Consider the following 22,725-nt stretch of genomic DNA (forward strand, 5'->3'; position numbering starts at 1 on the left):
CTCACCGGGGGTTAAGAACAAGTTAATACCTGCTTTCTGTGTTAACGTTTTCTCTCACTTTACAGAAGTGTCCTATGCAGAGTCCCCGGTCTGGCACTGGTGCAGATCATGGCACTTCTGATGTTTGCTGTTAGGCTATTGAAGACAATGGCTGAGTGTAAAAAGCATCAAAACATCAGCTAGGACAACAAGCACAAAGATACACTAATTAGTCATTTTTGCTAATGAATGGGAGGGGGGGGGGGTTGTATCCTAGCATAGAGACCACTTACTCATTGTTTTGTTTAATGCTATTATTGATTTTAATAAGTGTCAACTAATAAAACATCATTCTAATGGCAGAACAGGATGTGCATTAGCAATGTGTAGCAAAACCAAAAATGCAATTAAAGCAGCAATCATCCCCAGAAGTGTATGAGTTAAATTCATAGCGTTAGTATGTTGCATGTCCTGCTCTTTAAAAGAAAATGACAATGCTAAAAAAACATCTGTAGCTTCTGAGGTTACCATGGTAACGTTTAGACTGCAATGGGCTCTGGGTTGGCGTTCATTTTAACCTCCCGGATGTTTCAAACACTTGTATCTCCTAAAAAATAAAAGCAGCATTAGAAAGGGTAATGTGACGCAGTGCGCCGTCACGTTGATGACGTCCGTGACGTCTTTTGACGCTGGGGTTCCAAAGGAGATAGAGGATGGCAGCAAGGAAGCGGCCGATACAGCTAAGTGCCAAGGGGGAAATATTGCTGGTGTGAAACGTAGCTTCTTCCCACTCCCTGAGCTGACTAATGTCCGTACTAATCACTAATTCCCAGTGTACGGAGAGGAATGGGGCCGTATTCATCAGTGTGACGGTATTAAGAAGCTGCCTGGAGGGGAGAAGCTCGCACCCACGGCTGCAACGTCCCTTCTGCCCGTGTACCGTACATACGTGGGTAAGGTGCGGCCCCTTTTGAAGGATCAAGGTCGCCAGGTGCCGTCCTTGAGGTAGATCGTGTGTCCTGCCACATCCCCTGGTGGCTCTCGTTTTCTTCTTTCATATGCAAGCCCAATATGTGAATAACATGATACTTTTCCATCATGTTTGTATGACATGGGCCTACAGCGTGTCTGATCGCAGTATGCGGAGGATCCATGAGTCACTCCGTACTGCAAACTGAACCTGAGACAATGTAAATAGCTTTAATTTCATGGCTCTTGACAGGGCATGAAAACTTTCAGCGAACATGTTACAGTATGTCTGGATCACAGGAGGCTAACGACAAGTACAGGAAGAAAAATATGAACCCAAAAAAGAGAAATCGCAATTCTCCTGACCTCAGTAGGTGTTGACAGAGGAAAGGGACATACAGAAGAAAAGTCCCGCTTTTGTTTCAGAAGTGCTAAGCATTACATCATTTACAACTTAGTGACATCACAATTAAAAATGTGCCATGCGGAGGAGGCATTTCGTATAATTATAGCAAACCCTTTGACTTTCCGTGCTACAGTGTTCATTAGAATAATTAGTAGTGCTTTTTTCATACACGCAGTGGTGTTTTTACATATATAACAAGGTTATTTTCCGGAAAGGTTATCCATGACATAGCAGACCATTTCAAATGCAGTAGGTAGCAAACAGGTACTTTTTTATTTTCATACCCAGGAAGCAATTTCCAAAGAAGTTCAAGACAATTTAGTGTCCGTTGCAGCACATTTGGAGATTAAGGGCCTCATGCAGAGAGCAGCGCTATTTACAATCTCGCCATTTTCCGGGGAAAATTGCGCAAAAAACAGCTGAAAATGGCGAGGTAGGAAAAAAGCGCCATTTTTTTTTCTATTTGAAAATCTCGCCGCGCGGCTGGCGAGAAACTACATCTCGCCAGACTGAAAAATATCCAAATTCAGAAAGGCGCGCTCGCCATCTAGCGGCTGTTTTTGGCGCGATTTTCTTAAATTTTCTCCGCCAACTAAAGTTGGCAAGAAGCAGGAGCTCGCCGGCTATAGGGAAAAAAAAAATGCGCGATTTTTTTTTCTCCCTTTCAGCTGCGCGCATCTCCTCATTTACAATTCTCCACATGCAGTAATGCTAAAAATAGCGGATTTCGCCCATTTCTGCATATGGAGAATAAAACTCTCCATTTAAGCTACTTTTTCTTAAACTCTCCAATTTATTCTAGCGCTGCTCTCTGCATAGGCCCCTAAGTGGGGTATTTAGATTTGTTTCCCTTAGCCACCTTTAAAAAGCAGGCTGAACTAAAGATAGGGCCGCTTGTTAACATTGTTCAAATAGAACAAGAAAAACTCCCAACCAATGATTACATGTGTAAGAGTTTGTGTCTGCGAAGTATTGCTCCCCTTGACTTTCAGCAAGACCTGCTGCAAGTTTGTTTTCTTTTCTTTTACAAGATGGAAAACGGGGTTTGAACGGCGCTATTTTTAACTCCGGGGACCCCTGAATTCCCGAGAAGTGGGTCTCTCTGCCCCAAAACGAAATGGCTCTTTAAAGCTCACATTTCCCAGTAAGCCTATTGGACGTCTATTTAAATCCCCTGGAGAAACCAGGAAGTAACGCCCCCGTAACATCACCAGGAAGCATATCAGGAAGTGGGGTGTCCCCAGAGCTCAAAATAAAGTGGCTTAAATCCAGGGATCACCTCCATTTTCCCTGTACCCACCTGCCCCGGGGATCTGATGGGGGGAGGGGTGTTTTCTTCAATAAATCAGTTGTGTAGTATTAGATAAGTTTTTTTTCTTTTATTTTACTCCTAATGCCATTTTAATGAGGTTTAAAGCATCCTTTGGTTTCTATAGCAGGATTTAGCCTACTCCCCAAGCAGTGCAAGATCTTTGAAACACTTTCCTGTTTATGATCATTTGTTGCCAATGTTCCCAGCAGTTTGAGCCGTAAATTGCAACAGTAGATAATGATACTTTAGTAATATAAGGATACATTGTAGCTGTTGAGTTACATTGACTGAAGGATTGATTGAAACTGAAAGGCGGCCATTATGTTAGTCACACAATCCAGGATTTTGACAGATTTATAATAAGAGCACCCAAAGAATGCAGAACTATACATTGGCACGTGCTACACATATAAAAATAAGGGGGGAAAGAGAGAATGTAGTATTGCTGCTTTAATATACAAAACAGACGTTCAGCGACTTTGTAGCCGTGAAATGCGATTTTAAGTTCAATGACCAATTTGTGCCGTTACTCCCCGTTTCCTTGTCACTTTAGAAGTAAAGCAATCCCTTTGACTTCCCTGGTTGCTGTCTCGCACAATGATTGGTGACTAAGCTAGACCTGTTAAGGCTGTTAACAGTAATAGTCTGACCTCCAAACTCACCATTACAATGATAAAATCTTCCCTGCTACCTTTACAGCCTTCTGGTACTTTCATCATCTGGACTTTGAACTCGTGGGACTTTGCTTTATTGATGTCCATGAAATGTATAATACTTCCTGCGAGTGACCAGCTGCTGCTGTAGATGTGATCTGCACTATTGGCTACACTGATCGCACACCATATGGCAATATGTCACGGCATAGCCAAGACGCCGCACACTATGCACGGTAAAACACAAAATATTGTGACATGGCAGTTAACAACACAGGTCACATATTTCAATATACTCAAGTTCTTTTACCAAAGACTGGGCTGCAAAATTGGGGGGAAATTTAGTTGTTTTTTTTATGAATCTAGTGGGGGGTTTTCCACTGGAGTTTTGCAGTCGGAAGCACACTGTCTTTGAAGTGGGTGATTTGAATCCCTGTGCAGACTCTCGTTGTGACCATGGGCAAGTCACTTTATCTTCCTGTGCCCCAGAAATTAGATTGCAAGCTCCATGGGACAGGAATTCCTTGAGCCTGCAAACATGATATGCACAGCACTGTGCACCTTGCGGGTGCTACTGTTTATAAGACCAAACATGAGCATTCACAGTAAGCGTTCTGAATTTCTGGAGGCTCAGCTTGGTACGGGGTGTAAGTGAGCTCCCAATATATTGGAGAGAGAATATGGGTGCTGCTCAAAAATGTTCTCTGATACTTTATTTAACAGAAAACATAGTTTGGGTGATTTTTACCATATTCACCCTACGGTACCTGTCCATGAAATGTCTGTGAATTGACTATATAACATCTATTAATTGCAGGTAACCATGTATTGTCATCATAACTCTGTGCCCAGGACATACTGGATTATTCAATGTATTACTTCCTGGTAAAACATTTTATAAATAAATAAGTACCTACAGCACAGCATTGTCTTCATACTTATCTATCTACGGGTCACAGTGACAACCTGCTAATATGGGTTACAGCACAGGGGTGCTCAACTCCAGCCCCCCCCCCCCCTCTGGTCAGATTTTAAGGATATTTTAGCTTCAGCTCAGATGGCTCTGTCAGTGGCTCAGTCAAAGAATGAGCCATCTGTGCTGAAGCTGGGAAATCCATAAAACCTGACCTGTGGGGGGGGGGGGGGAAGGGGGGTTGAGGACTGATCAGCCCTGGGTTATAACACCTCTTCTGGCGTTACCTCTCACTGACCTTAACGGGTGCGATAAACCATATAGCAGCAGGTGACGCATGCGCCCCGGAGTATCTCGGCATTCAGATGGCTGATTTAGCAAGTGGAGATCTACATATCAAAATCTCGCTGCGGAAAAAATAAACACCATTTTATTGGAAGCCTTTTTATAGCTGTCATGCTGGCAAACTGGTCTTTAACCAAAAAGGATGACTTAAACCTGGTGCTGTGTTTTGCGTTAGTTATATCAGTAGCTTCAACAGCACCAGATTATTACATGAAAATGCCAGTGCTCTCAGCACGACAGCTCACACCGGTTTTGTATCCAAGAGACTCTGGTAAATAGTGCCTGGTGTTTTTACAGTGTATGGCAGGCAGCATATATCTCCCATGGGTGCTATCCATCTGCATTCAAATCAGAACCAATTAGGTGGAACACAACATAACATAAAAGTAGAAGACCTACAAAACCTAACATGCTTTGCCTTCCGTTTACCGAGATGTCTGCACAGCACATGCACTTGGTAACTACAACTGACCAAGTCAGTGCCTGGATACATTGCATCCTCCCGGGTTTATTTTTTTTTAGAGCTACATTTTTGTGAGTGAATTCAGAGACTGAAGATTAAAGCAGAAAAACATGGGAAATCTCGTATGTTTTTTTTTTTTTAATAATTCAGTTCTGTAATATTAGATAATACTCCCTGCATTTTTCATTTTTTATTATTCAACTCAATGCCATTTGTAATTAGTTTTAAAGCATCCTTTGATTTCTACAGCAGGTTGTAGCTCACCTCCCAAGCAGTGCAAGATCTTTGCAACACGTTCCTGTTTGTGATCATTTGTTGCAAATGTTCCCAACAGTTTGAGCTGCAAACTGTAACAATAGATACTTTTACCATGGTAATATAAGGATACTTGTAGCTGCTGAGTTACACTGATGGAAGCAGCCTTTATGTTAGTCACACAATCAGTATTTTAACAGGTTTATAACAGGAGCACCAAACGGTTGCCAGCTTAGGTAAGAACATAGAATTATACATTGTCACAGGCTTTACATATACAAATAAGAAATACAAAAAAGGGGGAATAATGTAATATTGCTGCTTTAACAAAACAGAGTTGTTCAGTTGACGCACTTACCATCTTAACCTAGCACTATATCGTGCACTTCCTTTAGTCCCTGTTTGTCTCCCAAAACACCATTTAGATTGTAAGCTCTTGTGGGTAGAGGCTTCTTCCCCCAATGTTTGCTTTTTTTGTATTCCTTTCCCCTATATTATGTAATGGATAATAGGTCTGTAAACACTGCGTACAGTGGCTGGCGGGTTTTTTTTTTCTGCCACAATTCCTTATTTAAAGCAGTTTATTCGCTATATTTTAGATATAAATGTATTTTTTTTTCTCTCTGCCTATTCTTCCAGAAACTTCTTCTGTACAAAAACAACACTGCTTTTTACCCATCGGCGTTAACCCCTTCCAAACTCCTTTAGTGAAACACAAAAGTAGAAAATGCCCATGTTCCCATTTGCATTGAAATCTTGAGAGAACGGTGTCTTCCTGCATTCACAAACTGGGATCAGCATGAGGCAGGGGAGCAGTGCTCTCACATATCAAACAGCCTCTCAGAATGGAGCCATTACACAGACTGCCCAGAGACCGAACCTGATATAACACTATCAGCTTTCTAAAATATCCATCTCAAAGGATGGCCTCAACCAAGTGCGGCAATGACTTCTTTTCAAGGGCTATGGTTTATTTAAGAAAGAAAATACAAATAAGGGGTTATAATAATATGGTTTATTTCAGCATTTATTCCTTTTATTATTTTTAGGGAGTGGAGAAAAAGTTGTAGTATTACTGCAATTAAAATCTGTTTGTTGTGGAAAAACAATCAATGTCCTCAAAGTTATTTCAGTTGTTGCAAGGCAGTGGATTGATGTCTGGGATGACATTTTAAACATTATTCCCTGGTAACACTTAATGGTCTCTCTACAAACTGAAGTAAAGTCCTATTGCAGCAAAGAGGTTTAATTTTTTTTTTTGGGGGGGGGGGGGGGGGGTGATTGAGTCTTTTAAACTATTTGATTACCTTTTAACCTTTTGGTTATTAGTGATTCCTAATTATTGCTAAATATTTATTATTATGGTTTAAAGCAGCAGTCAAAGCTGCTGTTTTTTTTATTAAAATGTTTTTCCTTTTAATATGTCCATCGATACAATACACACAATGATAAGTAATTAGCTAAGTTGCCGATCGATCCGATCGATCAGCTAAGATTCGGCTCGGGGGTTCACTAAATGGCTGCAGGGGAGTATTGACTCAGCATCTGTGACTTTGTAAATGGTTGCTATAGAAACGAAAAAGGTGTGTTATATTATAATACATTAAAAATGTCAATCAGTTGTTTAACAAAATGCTGCGTGTATTTTCTCATAGTACAGAACTGATTTATTTTAAAAAAGACACATAGGATGTGACTTGGTTTGCAGCTTTAATTGAGAAGCTCCAGTTTACATTTTGTATTTTTACTGCCAGAAAAAAAAAAGATTTGTTCTATTTCCTCCCATATAAGTAAAAGTAACAAAGCTAAATGGTTATTTTAGTTTTTTTTCTAAGGAGGTTTGAAATTAAAGTAATTTTTGGGGGTGTTGGAGTACTTCAATGATCTGTTCTTTTAAAAATAAAGCTATATTTGGAGTAATTGTGAGGACACACACCGTAGAGTGCTGAATAAAACATGTCTATTATCAATATATGTGAACTTATCTGAACATGAGATATTCACCTAAATGCCTCTTTCCCACTAAAATATTGTAAAATAAATAAATGTACAACTCAATTCTTGCCAGTATATTTTTCTTTTGATTGCCGTTATTGTGGGTTTCTACGCTGTAAAAAGGAAAATAAAAAGGACTGTCTGTTGCCACTTGGAAAAGCCATCAGCTTTGAAGTTGCTCTTTTGATGATCCACCAGAGTTTGGGTTATTAGGGATGGGAGAAAAGGAAAGGGGGGGGGGGACATTTCAAGGATGAGCTTTCATTTGACACAGCTTAAAAATCAACACACATATGTAAATGTTGCCCCAAGTCTAACCTGTGAACAAACTGAGACTAAGCAAACATTTGGTATTAACTACCCAAACTAGCTCAATGAAGCTGTGATTTGTGTACAATGGTGCAAGAAAACTGCTCCACATGGAAAGAAAGAGAAAATAAGCAAAGTGTACATTTTTATTTATTTATTACATAGTTACATAATAGATGAGGTTGAAAAAAAAGACATGTCCATCAAGTTCAACCTATGCTAAATTTAGATGACCGATACTTATCCTATAGTTATATTTACAGTATTCTGATCCAGACTAAGGTAAACAAAAACCCCCCAGTGAAACATTATCCAATGATGTATCATAAGGGGGGGAAATTATGTACAGGCGGGCCCCGGTCATGCGGTGGGTTCCATTCTATGGCCCCGCCGCAAAGCAAAAATCGCCAGAAAACGGAACCGGCGATTTTCTGCGTCTGTGCATGCGCAGACCTGCAATTTCCCCTTCGCACATGCGTGACCTCCGTTCTGCGCATGCGCAACCTCGGCACCCCCGTTCTGCGCATGCGCAACCTCCATTCTGGAGGGGGGGGGCAGGAGTTTTGTCTGGGGGAGCGCGGGCAGTTGCAGAGGCCACACGCTCTTCCCCCAGGCATTTAATTTAATGCTGGGGGATCGCTCGACGCCTCTGCAACAAGGAAACTTAACTTGTTTCAGACGCGTCTCCATGGCAACACGGTATCTAATGACGCCGCGGGGTCATGTGACGTTACGTCGCCGACGTCAAATGATGCCGCGGGTCATGTGACGTTACGTCACGCGACCCCGGAGCATCATTTGACGCATGTGGAAGGTAGGAGAGGGGGCGCGAGACCGGGGGAGGCCTGGCTGGGGGGCACAGCTTAAAAAGTTTGCGCTCCCCTGGAATAAGGAACTGCTCTAAAAATGTCATTTTTGTCTTCTATTGAAATGCACCAACAGGTTCTGAAGCGCAGTACAATGGGGGTAGAAGAGTATAACAAGCATAACAAACAGATTGATGTATGATGTATGATAACACAGGAGGTCAGGAGGTCCCTGAAACTACATATCTAATCTTACAACAAAGTGTTACTGATTTTAACAATCTTTTTGATGCCGTCTGCGGCTATCCTTGCCCTGTGTGTGCTTCTGTACAGCTCTATGCAAACTAGGACTATCCACAATAAACCGGGACATTTGCTAGTTCTAAGGTATGTTTTAGGATTTCAAGCAGACAAATGGTATTAATTGCAGACTGGAGACTTGATGCTGTTATATACAGCAGGCGGCCCTGCGTTCCTATGCGAATGCGCGTGCATGTGCCGCATGCTTTTCCTGTATATAGTGCCGGGAGCTGCAGGTAGTGTGTGTGTGTGTGTGTGTGTGTGTGTGTGTGTGTGTGTGTGTGTGTGTGTGTGTGTGTGTGTGTGTGTGTGTGTGTGTGTGTGTGTGTGTGTGTGTGTGTGTGTGTGTGACGTTAATAAATATTTTTTTTTTTAACTTCTGCAATCATTGAGACACACACACACACACACACACACACACACACAGACACAGACACACACACACACAGCGGCGCGAAAAGATGAATTTCCTCATCTTCGCCGCTGTCTGTCGGCTCCCCTCTCCCTGCCGTGCGTGGGCGCGGCCCTTGTATAGAAAGGCTGACTGACGTCACCCAACTAAAATTCCACGCGCGCGCCCGGCACTATAGAACGTGCCTAAGGCTGCGGATATAGTAGGCACTCATGCCTGTCGGCCAAGCGATCAGTGGCCTGTGATCCACAGCGATGGGGAGGCGTGGCCGTGATGTCACGTGAGCAGTTTGCCCTCATTGGCTGAACCGCGCACGTGACCCGACCATCGTGCGACAAACACAAAATTGTTTGTCTGCTTGAGAATCGCGTGTGCGGTTGCGTGCTCTATGGCCTGCCTCATAGAAGTACGGACTTTTGTCCGTGCCCGCGTCACGTGGATTATGGATGCGGCCTTATATGTTTGAAGAGCAATGTTGCTGAGGACCTACATTTTCAGATGGCATAAGGAACTTTAACACTTCAAGTGCCAGCAGCAACAGAGGGCCACAAATATTCTGGCGCCAGGGCCTTGGGAACACTATAGCCTTGTGCTGACCCATCCCCTAATGTCCGAAATGGAGCAGCAAATCCTCCTTCTCCTTTGCAGTCATGATCAGATATCGGATTTTCATTACATTTTCTCAAAACCCGTTCAAATGTCCCGATTTTTAGCATTTCACTGTTTGGACTCACTTAAAACTGTAAAAATAGACACTGCATGTTTTTTTTTTTATGTGATTGATTATATCAAAGAGTAAACATTTTAAATATATTGGTAAACTTTAATTAAACAATTTATTAATATGACCCAAACCTTCATTTTGCTACACTCGAGAGTATGTGTTATGTTAGAAAACTGAAATAAATAAATAAATAAACAATGCACCATCAATGGAGACCCGGTTAGACAAATACCATTATAATATTTATTTTTAAGTAATGTCATTTGTTTTATATTTTTTTTTTTTTTTTTTTTTAAAGTGTCCCAGTTTTTGATTGTGAAAATCTGGTCACCCTACACTGCACACAAGCAAATATGGTCTGCCATTTACTGCACACAAGGGCCGCCATTTACTGCACACAAGGGCCATCAGTTTACAGGCCCAATAACATATATACCTGGGTGACCATGAACACAACAGAATCATATTTGGGTCAAAATCTCAGTGTGAAAAAAGATCAACAGTAAAATACAGCAATGGCAGAAATAGTTAGCCACAATCACCAGCATTTTCTCGGATCAATGATCTGAAAAACCTTTCGAGCCTAGAAGGTGAGAGGCTGCTTCTTCACCCCAGCAGGTGGTCTTACAAATAAAGCTGTTAGAGGTGATGATAAATGATACATGTTTTTTTGGTTGTTGCCTAGCTGCTTGTTTATCGCTGTGAACTGGGATCTCAAGGCCTCTATGATCACCTTCTGTAGCCGGTATCCATTGCTAATTAGACTTCCGGGACACTTCTCTCAGCCTTTTTTTTACATCTGCTGGAAGAATGTTGATTACTTCTTCAGATGGCTGCAGAAGCTGATGTTAATCTTACACTGTGATCAGTACATTGGCGGTGCACGGCCTTGAGTTACATTGAGGTAACACTATCATTAGACCTTTTAGATCAGGAGTAGCCAACTCCAGTCCTCAAGGGCCACCAACAGGCCAGGCTTTAAGGATACCCCTGCTTCAGCACAGGTGGCTCAATAACTAAGCCACTGATTGAGCCACCTGGGCTGAAGCAGGGATATCCTAAAAACCTACCCTGTTGATGGCCCTTGAAGACTGGAGTTGGCCACCCCTGGTTTAGATGATCACTTGCTGGTTAGATAAATAATGAGAGCTGTAACCCTTTTTGCCACCGGGCCCACTAATGTAACAGTGTTTAGTTCAGGGGCAGCACCACATACTTGGCCTCTGTAGGTGCCACCTAGATAGGGCTCCCTAACTCCAGCAAGCTGGGACAAAACTGAAAACAGCACCATATACATCACAGAAATAAATCTCCATTGAAAGTAATTGGATATTTTCCATCAAAGTCGCTGAAGGCGCTATTAGGGCACCAATGTTTGTCGTCATCGTGCAAATATAGAACCGTATGCAATATGCTGTGAAGAGTGGATGGGATGGGAACACCGCCTGCAGCACTGGAGATACGTATTCAGGGCCTGTTTTTTAGGGACCATACAAAGGTGACAACGTTCAAGAAACAACATCAGTGTGAGTTGGCAGATTTGGGTCTACAAATGTCATTTTAATGGAAAAATATTATTTTCAGACCGGAGACTCCATTGAAGTCTATGAGATGCTGATGTTAAAAAATCAGTAACACCGACTCTAAATCAGAGAGGCCGACTCCAAATCAGGGAGACCGACTCGGACCGACTCCAAATCAGGGAGACCGACTCCAAATCAGAGAGAGACCGAATCCAAATCAGGGAGACCGACTCCAAATCAGGGAGACCGACTCCAAATCAGGGAGACCGACTCCAAATCAGAGAGACCGACTCCAAATCAGAGAGACCGACTCCAAATCAGAGAGACCGACTCCAAATCAGAGAGACAGACTCCAAATCAGAGAGACAGACTCCAAATCAGAGAGACCGACTCCAAATCAGGGAGACGGACTCCAAATCAGGGAGACGGACTCCAAATCAGGGAGACGGACTCCAAATCAGGGAGACGGACTCCAAATCAGGGAGACAGACTCCAAATCAGGGAGACAGACTCCAAATCAGGGAGACAGACTCCAAATCAGGGAGACGGACTCCAAATCAGAGAGACCGAATCCAAATCAGAGAGAGACCGAATCCAAATCAGGGAGACCGACTCCAAATCAGGGAGACCGACTCCAAATCAGAGAGACCGACTCCAAATCAGAGAGACCGACTCCAAATCAGGGAGACCGACTCCAAATCAGTGCGAGTCTACAAAATGTATGGGAATATTCACCAAGTTCTTTTGTGGGTCAACGCACCAGATCTGGCGTTGACTACCATTGCCTTGAAACGTTAAGTAACACGCCTTGGTGAACCTCTCCCTCAGCGATGAAGCGAACGCACACATTTTATTTTTCGTGGCCGACGTTGCCCAATTCTCACCCCTCTGACCCACTGGTTATTTTAGGCTTATGTGTAGGCTTGCAAGGGACCAAATGAAACGCCCATTTCTTAACCAACACAAATGACATTTCAATGGAAAGATGTCTTCAAAGTGTGAAGGTTCAGTGTACGTCAGTGAGATGGCCGCTAACACAGATCCGTGAGCCCCAAAAGGGAGATGCACAGAAAGGAAGTCACAGTTCTACTGATGAGGGGGAACCTGTCCTACCAGGAACTGTAGTGCGGTTCCCTGTGTTCCCTGCCGGACCGGTAACGTTGCACTCTGCCCACACTTTGAGGCAGCGTGTTGCAGTGAGTCCCTTCCCCCACTCTCGCTGTGCACGCGGCCGGCAGCGCAGGACTCGGCCTCCGTGACATCTGTCCACCCAGCCCCGGTCACCATGACTAAGGAGGAGAACAAAGGGTAGGCCGGGGGGGGAGTGCGCATTAACCCCCTGCAGCTAATGGGGTCACACGCCCAGACCTGCTTTTACACTGTGTGTGTGTGTGTGTGTGTGTGTGTGTGTGTGTGTGTGTGTGTGTGTGTGTGTGTTATCAGCAGCCTCATACACTTCAGTCTCACTGATTACAAACCCAGTAATTTCACATTAAAATGCTGTTTGTTTTTTTGTTGCTATTAAAAACTTAATGATTTTGGCCCCAATTGGCCATTTACAGGACTGTTTATCAGAGTCTCTATAACAAACCAGCATCATATGCATCGCAGACGTAAATCCCCACACTGTGTACTGTATGTGTGTATGTATATATCTGTCTGGTATTTCCTGTGAGTAAATGCAGTGTATTGCACCATGCTGCTGCTCTTCAGCCTTGCTTTCATTTTACATAAACACATGGCCACTAAGTACTGTATCTGCTCATTAGTGCAGAGATATGTGCATTGTGTGAGCAGCACCCAATGGGTGACCCGCAGTGCCTTGCATCATGCTGCTCTTTTTTTCAGCCTTGGTGTACCCCTTTTTCAGCCACCGTGCCTACAAATGTGCACGCCATGTTTCTACGTTTAAACACGACAAATGTGCTCAGTTTAGGCATTTACTATAGTAGTTTGAGTGATGGCTCCCCTGGGTGCAGTATATTAAAATACGCTGCTTTTATCCAGTTTGCTGTATTCTTCACTTTGAGCACGAGTATTACATATGTAAATATATACACTGGCTGCTCTTGAATTCACTTTGTTCTAGAAGATTTTGTATTCGTTTTGCCTTGTAAACGCCCATAGGTGACATATAGTCTATTGGGTCATGCTGCATTTTTCACCCTCCCTGTCACTAATCAGTGGTTCATTGTATTGTAATATAATTTGTGTGTGTATAGCAAACATATTGTATTTGGTGACCCATCGATGACATGCAGTCTGTGTCTCACTGTACTTGGCTGCTATTTTCAGACTGCACACTGAACTGTGGTCAGCTCTGAGTAATTCAGTGCATTATGCATGCGTGACACAACTGCCCGTCTTTGCACCCCTTATGCCAGTTTTGTTGTATTAGGGTGGGAGTGAGTGTATGTCATGAAAATGACCCCACTGAAGTCTATGAGTGGGTGGGCGACACTGACTGCCCTTAAGAGAATAGTTCCAAGTAAGTAAAACTTGACAGGTGTCTTATTGCATCATGTTGCTGCTTTTAGCTCTGCTCGCCTTCTATAAACTGAGCTCGGACGCATAATGCCGGACTACTAGTCCAATTTGCAAGAGAAATAGTAGTGTAATTAGCAGATTCTTTCGCAATTTTAATTTTAGGGAGACATTTTCCAGGATAAAAATTGAAGGAGCGTAAGCCAAGGGGACAGAGAGGAACAGTATACTGTCAATTCAAGGATGCGTTGCATTAAAGATCAGAGACACTTCATTCTTTGTACGTTCTCCCCACCAATTAGATTGTAAGCTCCTCGGAGCAGGGACTCCTCTTACGAAATGTTACTTTTATGACTGAAGCACTTATTCCCATGATCTGTTATTTGTAGTATTTGTTATTTATATGATTGTCACGTGTATTACTACCGTGAAGCGCTATGTACACTAATGGCGCTATATAAATAAAGACATACATACATTTCCAGAATGTATTAACCCTTTGGAGACCAGCAGTGCATTATGGGGCGGTAACTGTTCGCTGCAATCTATCATCAATAGGGTTTTTGTTAAAATAGTCGTTGACAAACATATCAGTTTTCAATTACGGTAAATATGCTAAAATGATGCAGTGTGTAATAGGTGTATGTTTGCTGAAAAGGGTTAATAAAGGTGCTTCTGACATCCCATGGTAAAACTCGGGACTAAGTTATTTATAAAGAAAAAGAGGAACCTCCTCCTACACTTTTTTTTTTTTTAAAGTCCCCATAGGGGGTCCACCTAAGCCAAACCCCACCATTTTTCGCTCCGGGGACGTCCTGCCTCCTAAGATACTTACCGGAGAAGTTATTAGGTTTAAAACTCCCTTGGTAAACAAAATACTGTAGCTGCCAAATCTCCGGCCAATAGGACGCTGCAATTTCATAGTTTTGTGACTTCCAATTCGACTTCCGTTGAAATACCCTTTTAAAAACCATCAAGTAATACTGGTATTTTCACCTGGAAGTATCTTTGGAACTGGGGAGTCCCCAGAGCTGAAAATAGTGTGGTTCATCTCTGGAGAACCCCTCCCACCCCCAGGTCCAATCGTGTAAAGAATGGAGGTTAGTTACAGTGGCTTTCTCCTGTAAGACTACATTGGTTGCAATGAAAGCTGCTATTGTAGAAATATATATAATATTTATTTTAACATCTGAAACAATTATCAGATCTTGAATTACACTGAATATATTATCTTATTGTAATTTTAATAGTTATTGTTTTGCTATGTAACCCGTCTGCCTGTCGGCTCAGAATAGCTATATATAGATCGACAGTGGCAGACTGAATCACTGCCCGGCAGATATCACAATCGCAATGCAGAGGTTGGGGCAAAGGATGATGGTGACTTGCTTTGTGGTCACCTTGAGTTTGCATTGGCTCTTAATCCACTTCAGAGGCCAGTGTCTTACCACAAGCCACAGCTCTCCATTTCTGTTATTGTCTCAGAAAGTTTGTCTGATTACTCACGTCTGATATTAGCCCTCTTTCTTTCTGCATGGTCTACATTCCTAGATCAGTCTGATGAAGGACAATACGCATGGAGTCAGTCTGATGTTTGTGCTCAAAGTGGCACAGTCTGACTTTGTGACACGGAGGAGAAAGGGCAGAATAGTTAGTCTGACTGATTAGCTGACGGGGTAGCATGGGGTTTTGGGGATTGAGCCATCTTGAGTGTGGTCACCACCCTCATCATATCTCAGCTGCTGAAAGTTTCTGCCTTCATGAATCGGTTTCTGTTGTGGTTAATATGCAAGTTTTATCAGCTTCTTCCATTTCGATACATACACAGTCCTATTGTGTTACTCTTTACTGAAAGCTTTCTTTTTAGCTTCATATCAAATAGACGTTCGAGTCGATGTTAAAGCAATTATCTGCTTCTTCGCTAAGCTACATGTTGGAATTATATCACATCCTGGTTCTGTTTCAGAATGCACTCATGCTTATACTTTATATATCAACATGTTGGCTATGCTATATTTGTTTAGGGGTGTTCGCTAATTGCTGCTTTTCTAGGGTTTGCTTCTGCTTGAGGATGCAGTGAGGCTGTTCACGTAGACTTATGGGCGTTTCTAATTAGCCTGCACCTGTTACAACACATGTTGAGTGACCAGGAGAGAGGACATTTTATTAATAAAATAAAAAGTTTACAGCCTAGCCTCTTAAATTTAGCAGATTTTAATTTTTTAACAAAAATATCTCTATAAATATAGGATTTTATTTCTCTTCCTCTCTGTTTCTGGATCACTGAAAAAGCTGTACCTAAATTATGGTGCTGGGATTCCACCACAGAGGTGACTGCATGAGAACTGAAGTGTATAATAGAGGTAGAGATGTTGGCTGCAATTCAGTTTCTTTAAGCTAAGTATCAAATCACCCAGGCCTCTTTCCTGCTATATTTGTAAAAGGCAACAGCAATTTTATGTTCTAGCAAAAAAATAATCAAAAATAGGGGGGAGGGGGGTGCTTTTTCATGTTTTATCTTTTATTTTTCTTTATATTTCAAACATTTAAAGCATTTACTGTTTAAGATCTAAGCGCAGAGAAGTACAAAAGGACATAACTTTTTCATGTGAAACTCAACACTAAGATTTTCTTGGGTTGAGACAGTGAGAATTGCATAAAACTACAACAGCAAAATGCTAAACTCTCTAGTTTTTACAACACAACTGCATTTTCATATTTCACCAGTTGTCAAATTGCTGAAAATGAATGCAATTAATACAACACGTAACCCGGTAATGTGTTTTTCAGTATGCCGCTCACAGGTCTAAACGAATACCATGGAAACTTGGCATCAATAAGGACATTCCTGGCAAATATAGAGGCCAATTTGCATATGCAAAATAGAAAAGACCCTTATTGTGTATAAATTGCTGTTAATGCAGACCTCACATATTGTACACACAGAACAATACACACACATCCATTAGCCAGTACTGCTGCTTTATGTTTGCCAATCTCTGCTAGCTGGTAAAAGGGGGTCTGTTCCATTGTGTTTGGAATATGCATACTATGTCCTTACAAATGGGTAGAAAAAATAAAGGCTCCTATCTATTTCTCTCTTTATTCTTTCTGTTAAGATGATTTCACAGCATAGAGCAGGGGTGGGCAACTCCAGTCCTCGGGGGCCACCAACAGGCCAGGTTTTGAGGATCTCCCTGCTTTAGCACAGGAGTCTTAGTCAGACTGAGCCACTGTTGAGCCACCTGTGCTGAAGCAGGGATATCTTGAAAATCTGGCCTGTTGGTGGCCTTTGAGGACTGGAGTAGCCCACCCGTGGCATAGAGACAGTATTGCATTCCTGGGTTACAAATCCACATGCTCCTGTCAATATACATGCCCATAATGCATACCTCAGCATGGACTAAACTGTCTGTTCTCCATCTGTGAGACACGGTCTCCTTTCAAACCCAAGCGTTGCTCTAGAATTTTTATGAACTGTACACTTCATTTACATAGATAATATACATTCTTTCTTTTAGCCATGGGGGTGTTTCAAAAACAATTCAGAAATGCTTTCAACTGTGCTATTCTAAATCCTAATTCATTGAACCTCTCTACTATTTTGGACAAGTTCCCCATAGAACATGGGTTAAAAGTGCAGTTGCAATTAAGACCAAAGTAAATTAATGGCAATGATGGGTTTAATGGGATATATATATATTGGTGATGATGAATACACGATTATTATTTTATGTCAGTCATTTAATAATGTTTATTGAAAATGTTGCAAATATTTTATGAACTTGAGGATTATTTTCCTTACCTTCTGTTCCTTGTCTGTCCTGCATGTTAAATACACTCCCTCTTCCTAAACCTTTCTTATTTGATGCTCTGATATAGCTGTTTATAGGTGTACTTTGGTCAAAGGAAACAAAGTAATAACCCCTTTCAGAGATGTAAATAAAACCTTTTAAAAATAGGTAACATCTGTACAAACATGAATTAAGGTATTTTTTTTTTAAATATATCTTCATAACAATAAACGCTTCCAGCAGCTTTCCTACTGTATTATAAATTGTCATTGCCACCAAACGGACATGTACACAATTATTAAATTGAGTCTTCATAACATGCAATCGTCAAGCCAATTAACCCCTTATGCATCTGTCCTTTGAGTGCCAGAGAGGCCAACAAGAGCAAAGTGTTGCATGCCCCTCAAACACGCAAAGGGTTAAAATTGGTCAAAAATAAATCTGAACTTTTTTAGCGTATTGCAGAAAAGCCAGTTCGTTAAAAATTCAGCATCTGTGCCCCCTGTGTTTTTAAAAGGTGAATTCCGGTGCAGCTACGGATATTGGAATTGCATACAGTGTAGATTGTGCCTAGTAGCTATGTCAAGAGTATCTGTGACAATTACAATATGAATGTTATGAAATTTGTACTAATATATAGTTTTTATTAGAGGCGAGGATGCGCAGAAATAGGAGAGACACTTTAAACGTTGGTTTTCCATTGCCTTTTAATTTCAATTGCTATCAGTTATTGGTCCTCTGTTGAAATCGAATTGTAAACCTATTTTATTTTAGACATGCGTGTTCTGAGTATTGAAAGCTAAAACTGATTGACGTTCGCATCAGAAGGTTTTCAGATTGTTATGGTAATTCTGGTCAAGCAACTGAGATTGAATTTTTGCGCAATGCAAATTGAGCTTGATGTGGTGAATGTCTTTGTTATACAAGATATCAGTCATTTTGTTAATACGCTTGTGCGACATTTCAAGTTTAGTACCATGCTGTGTGACACACACATTTGCTGCAACTCAAGTATAACATGTGTACATTAGCCTTCAGTTTAATATGATAATCCTATTCTCATGGGGGATTGATAGCTAATATCTATCAGACACCTATTTTTACATACAGGTTAGGCCCCAAATTTTAAGTACTTTTGTTCTTTACATTTTTTTTCTTTAACTTTTTATTTATTTGCAGTTTTTAAATGGGGTACAGAAAAACCAGACAGGGACTACAGGGGTACATAATACATAAACAAAAATAAATACATTATGGAACTTAACACCGAACCGTGGTGAAAATATAAATCATAATCCAAATATGATTCAAACAATGACAATATAATTTAAATAAGAAAAAACAAATAAATAACATGGGGTGGGACACAGAAATCAAGTTATGGCGAGTAAAAAAAGTGACGCAAACCCTCCACTGCACACTGTACAGCAAATAAAAATACCACGTGTGAGCACATTCACATGTCTCAGACAGGTCCACAACCCTGCCCTTCCCCATTATCTCTCAGAATACAGTGCGTCCACTGCAGCCAGGGATTCTGGGAAATGACATGCAAATGAGCAGTGTTACTTTTTGCTTCATGTCCATTTTAACTTGGAGCTCAATAAGTGTATGTCTGCTGCTGCACATGTTAAACCAGGTGTCACCATGCCACATTGGTTATGTCATTTATGGCATCATTTCTTGGTACCATATACATGAGGGTAATTAACTCTGTATAGAAGTCAGGAAGTCTTAATTTAGTTAGATGATCTTGCGCCAGGGTGGGCAACCCTGTCGCCATTCGCCACTTGTGGCGAATTGGCACTGAAACTGTGGCGAACAGGGCCGCCAGGACTTCTTGTGTGCCCCCCTCCCCCCCACCCCCTTTCTCTTCCCCTGGTAGGGAAGGAGCGCGCTCCAGCGGTGTGACGCGCTCCCCTCCCTCACCCCCGGCCGCTTCAGCACATGCGTGCCGTGCGCACGCGCTCCAGCACGTAACGCGCGCGCCCGCTCCAGGGCTCCGAATGCGCGCGCTCCCTCCCCTCCGAGCCGGCTTCAGAAGTTGACGCGCTACCGCGCTCCCCTCCGAGTCGGCTCCAGCTGAAGTTGACGTGCTGCTGCGCTTCCCTCCTCCCCCCCTCCCGCCACCACTGCCTCCATCGCCTCTGTGCCGCGATCTGGTAGGAATGGGGGAGGGGGACTTCTGAAAGGGGCTGGGGGGAGGACAAGGGTGCTGGGGGCAGGACAAGGGTGCTGGGGGCAGGACAAGGGTGCTGGGGGCAGGACAAGGGTGCTGGGGGCAGGACAAGGGTGCTGGGGGCAGGACAAGGGTGCTGGGAGCAGGACAAGGGTGCTGGGGGCAGGACAAGGGTGCTGGGGGCAGGACAAGGGTGCTGGGGGCAGGACAAGGGTGCTGGGGGCAGGACAAGGGTGCTGGGGGAGATCAAGGGTGCTGGGGGCAGGACAAGGGTGCTGGGGGGAGGACAAGGGTGCTGGGGGGAGGACAAGGGTGCTGGGGGGAGGACAAGGGTGCTGGGGGCTGGACAGGGGTGCTGGGAGAGGAAAGGGTGCTGGGGGAGATGAGAGGGGATTAAATGAGATGATGATGATTGGGGTGAGGATGATGATGGTGATGGTAGTGGTGGTGGCGTGAGAGGAGGATGATGGGGGGTGAGAGGATGAAGGAGTTTGCGGTCTGAGGGCCGTTTTATAGTGCGTGCGCTTGCTGCGCCGTGCGCACGCACGGCAGTTATAGTTGGCTGAGGTTAGTCAGCCTTTCTATAATGGTGCCGCGCGTGCGCACGGCAGTGAGCGTGTAACTAGCCGACGGGGGAAGAGGAGGAAAAGAAAGATTTCGCGCTGCTACCGCCGCTGAAATGTGTGTGTATGTACGCATGTACAATGTTAATAAATAATTTATTAAAGTATTAATTTATTTATTTCAAACGTATTTATAACACACACTGTACACACTGTACACACTGTACACACTGTACACACTGTACACACTGTACACACTGTACACACTGTACACAGTATCTCACTCGCTCACAGCATACACACAAAAAGCATGTGTCACGTGCACGCGCGTTCGCACAGGCACGCGCGCACACACTATAGAACGGGCCTGAGAATTTATAAACTTGTTTTCACATGCGCAACATAATACCTCAATTTTTACATGGTGTGGCTATTTTCACTTCTAATTCGCCACACCTGTGGCTACATTGAAAAGTAGGTTGCCCACCCCTGATCTAGCAGAATATAGGCTTTCAGCACTGGCGATTCATCACTGCTAAAGAAACGCTGAAATAAAAACGTTATAATACAATAATGTGCTTTTACCACACCTGTGGAAGAAGGGGAAAGTACAATTGATGGCCATTGTAAAACTGCCTGCTCTCCCACTTTGGTGTGGGTGACTGGGTAGTACCATACATGGGCATCTAAACTATTACCTGAAAAATGCAAGCGCAGGTTGACATTGGGTATCCCTCTGCTGTTGGACCAACTAAAGGTAGGTGGGACGGCAGCCTTCGGTATCCTTAGATGAGCAGCAGACGGGAGTGATGGAATGTTACGTACATTGATCATAGTGCCACTACAATTTTTTCCCCTAGACATGTTTAAAAATCGTTCTGTGTACAGCCCGTACGTACACGCATTATTGGTACTGGAGTTCCTTTTGAATACCACATTGTAGGAACCTTCAGATACCCTGGATGTTCTCTTGGGAGTTAATGCAATTAGAAGTCAAGTGCAGATGGCCATTTTCCCACTATACAGATGGCACTTTGATGACAGCAGAATATTTGACTTTAATCAATTAAACCATTTCCTTTTACATAGAGAGTTCAGGAATGAAAGGTAATCCAGGATGAAGCTTGGAGAACTTGAAGCCGTTGAATAATTTATGGCTGTTGAATGGATGGGTAGATTCGTCTCAATCCCCATGCTGTGAAGCACTTAAGTTCCATACATTTCTCCTGCTCCATTCTCACCAGTTACCCACAGCTGAGTCTTGACTTCCAGATGTGTTGCTGGGTAGTAATTTTGATCCCATAATTAATAGGCACATTCTCTCCAGAGTCTGAATGACACCCATTGTTACATTGGTTACCTGAAGGTCAAAGGTTCTGGTAACTGCTATTTCGATGTCAATGAGCAGCAGGTGGCACAAGTATGAAGAAGGACCATAAAATATTCAGCATTGTGTCCATTGTTAGAAATCTGTATTACCAGACAACCAAGATGGAATATTAAATGGATAAATATAATGGCCAAACCTCTTTGTTCTTATGCAAATATGGGAGGTTTTGCAGCTTCGACAGCTTGTCGGGGAATTACTGGCATTTGTTTTCTTTCTCCGGTATATATTTTCTCATCAGTTTGCTATAAATACTGCGATTTGAGCAACCGTTAGAAAGATTGTATTCATGATGCACCCAGTTTGTATTAAAAGAAAATTCCAGCACTTTTGGGAACGAGGCTGAAACCTGTGATAAAAGCACACTATCACATTTGCATGTTATACGGTGTCACAAGTAACTTCTTTTGATATATAGATCGATTGGCTTCAACAAAGTTTAAATGAGTCACGTTAGTCCTATTTAATTTGCACATGAAAAATGGTGAAGTATTAATGGTGCAAAATGCAAATCAAGGCTCATGGGTAATGTGTGTATTCAAACCTCATTATTTTGCGGACTCCAGATACATTAATAGGTAGGTGACCAGCGCATAATACCCTTGCTCATGGCATCACGCAGGCCTCTCTGCCAGCAAAAGGGTTACAACTTTTTGTTTCCAGAAGAGCAACCTGCTGCAGGTGAGCTCAGTTCGGGTCGGCAATTTCTACTCCGTTCCATATGTTGAAGCCTGGATGAGCAGCTATGCGGTGGACAAAGCTGAGAACACGTGGAGCGGTGATTAGGCTGATGACCTTTTTATATGCACAAAGTAGCGTTTCAGATTGTCCAGTCATTGCAATGAGGCCAAAGTAGACAGCTGCAGACATTGAGAAACTAGCCTTGTTATAGTTATGTCCCAGAATAGAACATAGCATCGATTTGTGTGACATTCGGCTCGGACGGGTGCTGCT

General features: G+C 42.7%; 1 protein-coding gene across 2 annotated transcripts in view; it reads left to right on the forward strand.

Moving 5' to 3' along the window:
- Window positions 1–12,512: 12,512 nt before the first annotated feature.
- The window catches only part of DARS1 (aspartyl-tRNA synthetase 1), a 59,989-nt gene continuing 49,776 nt past the window's right edge, over window positions 12,513–22,725 (forward strand). For both annotated transcript variants that reach the window (XM_075609494.1, XM_075609495.1), the window contains exon 1: window positions 12,513–12,672. In XM_075609494.1, coding sequence (XP_075465609.1) covers window positions 12,650–12,672 — 23 coding nt within the window. In that variant the 5' untranslated portion in view covers window positions 12,513–12,649. The remainder of the gene's footprint in view (window positions 12,673–22,725) is intronic.

Source organism: Ascaphus truei, chromosome 7 (assembly GCF_040206685.1).
Source record: "Ascaphus truei isolate aAscTru1 chromosome 7, aAscTru1.hap1, whole genome shotgun sequence".
Taxonomy (NCBI): domain Eukaryota; kingdom Metazoa; phylum Chordata; class Amphibia; order Anura; family Ascaphidae; genus Ascaphus; species Ascaphus truei.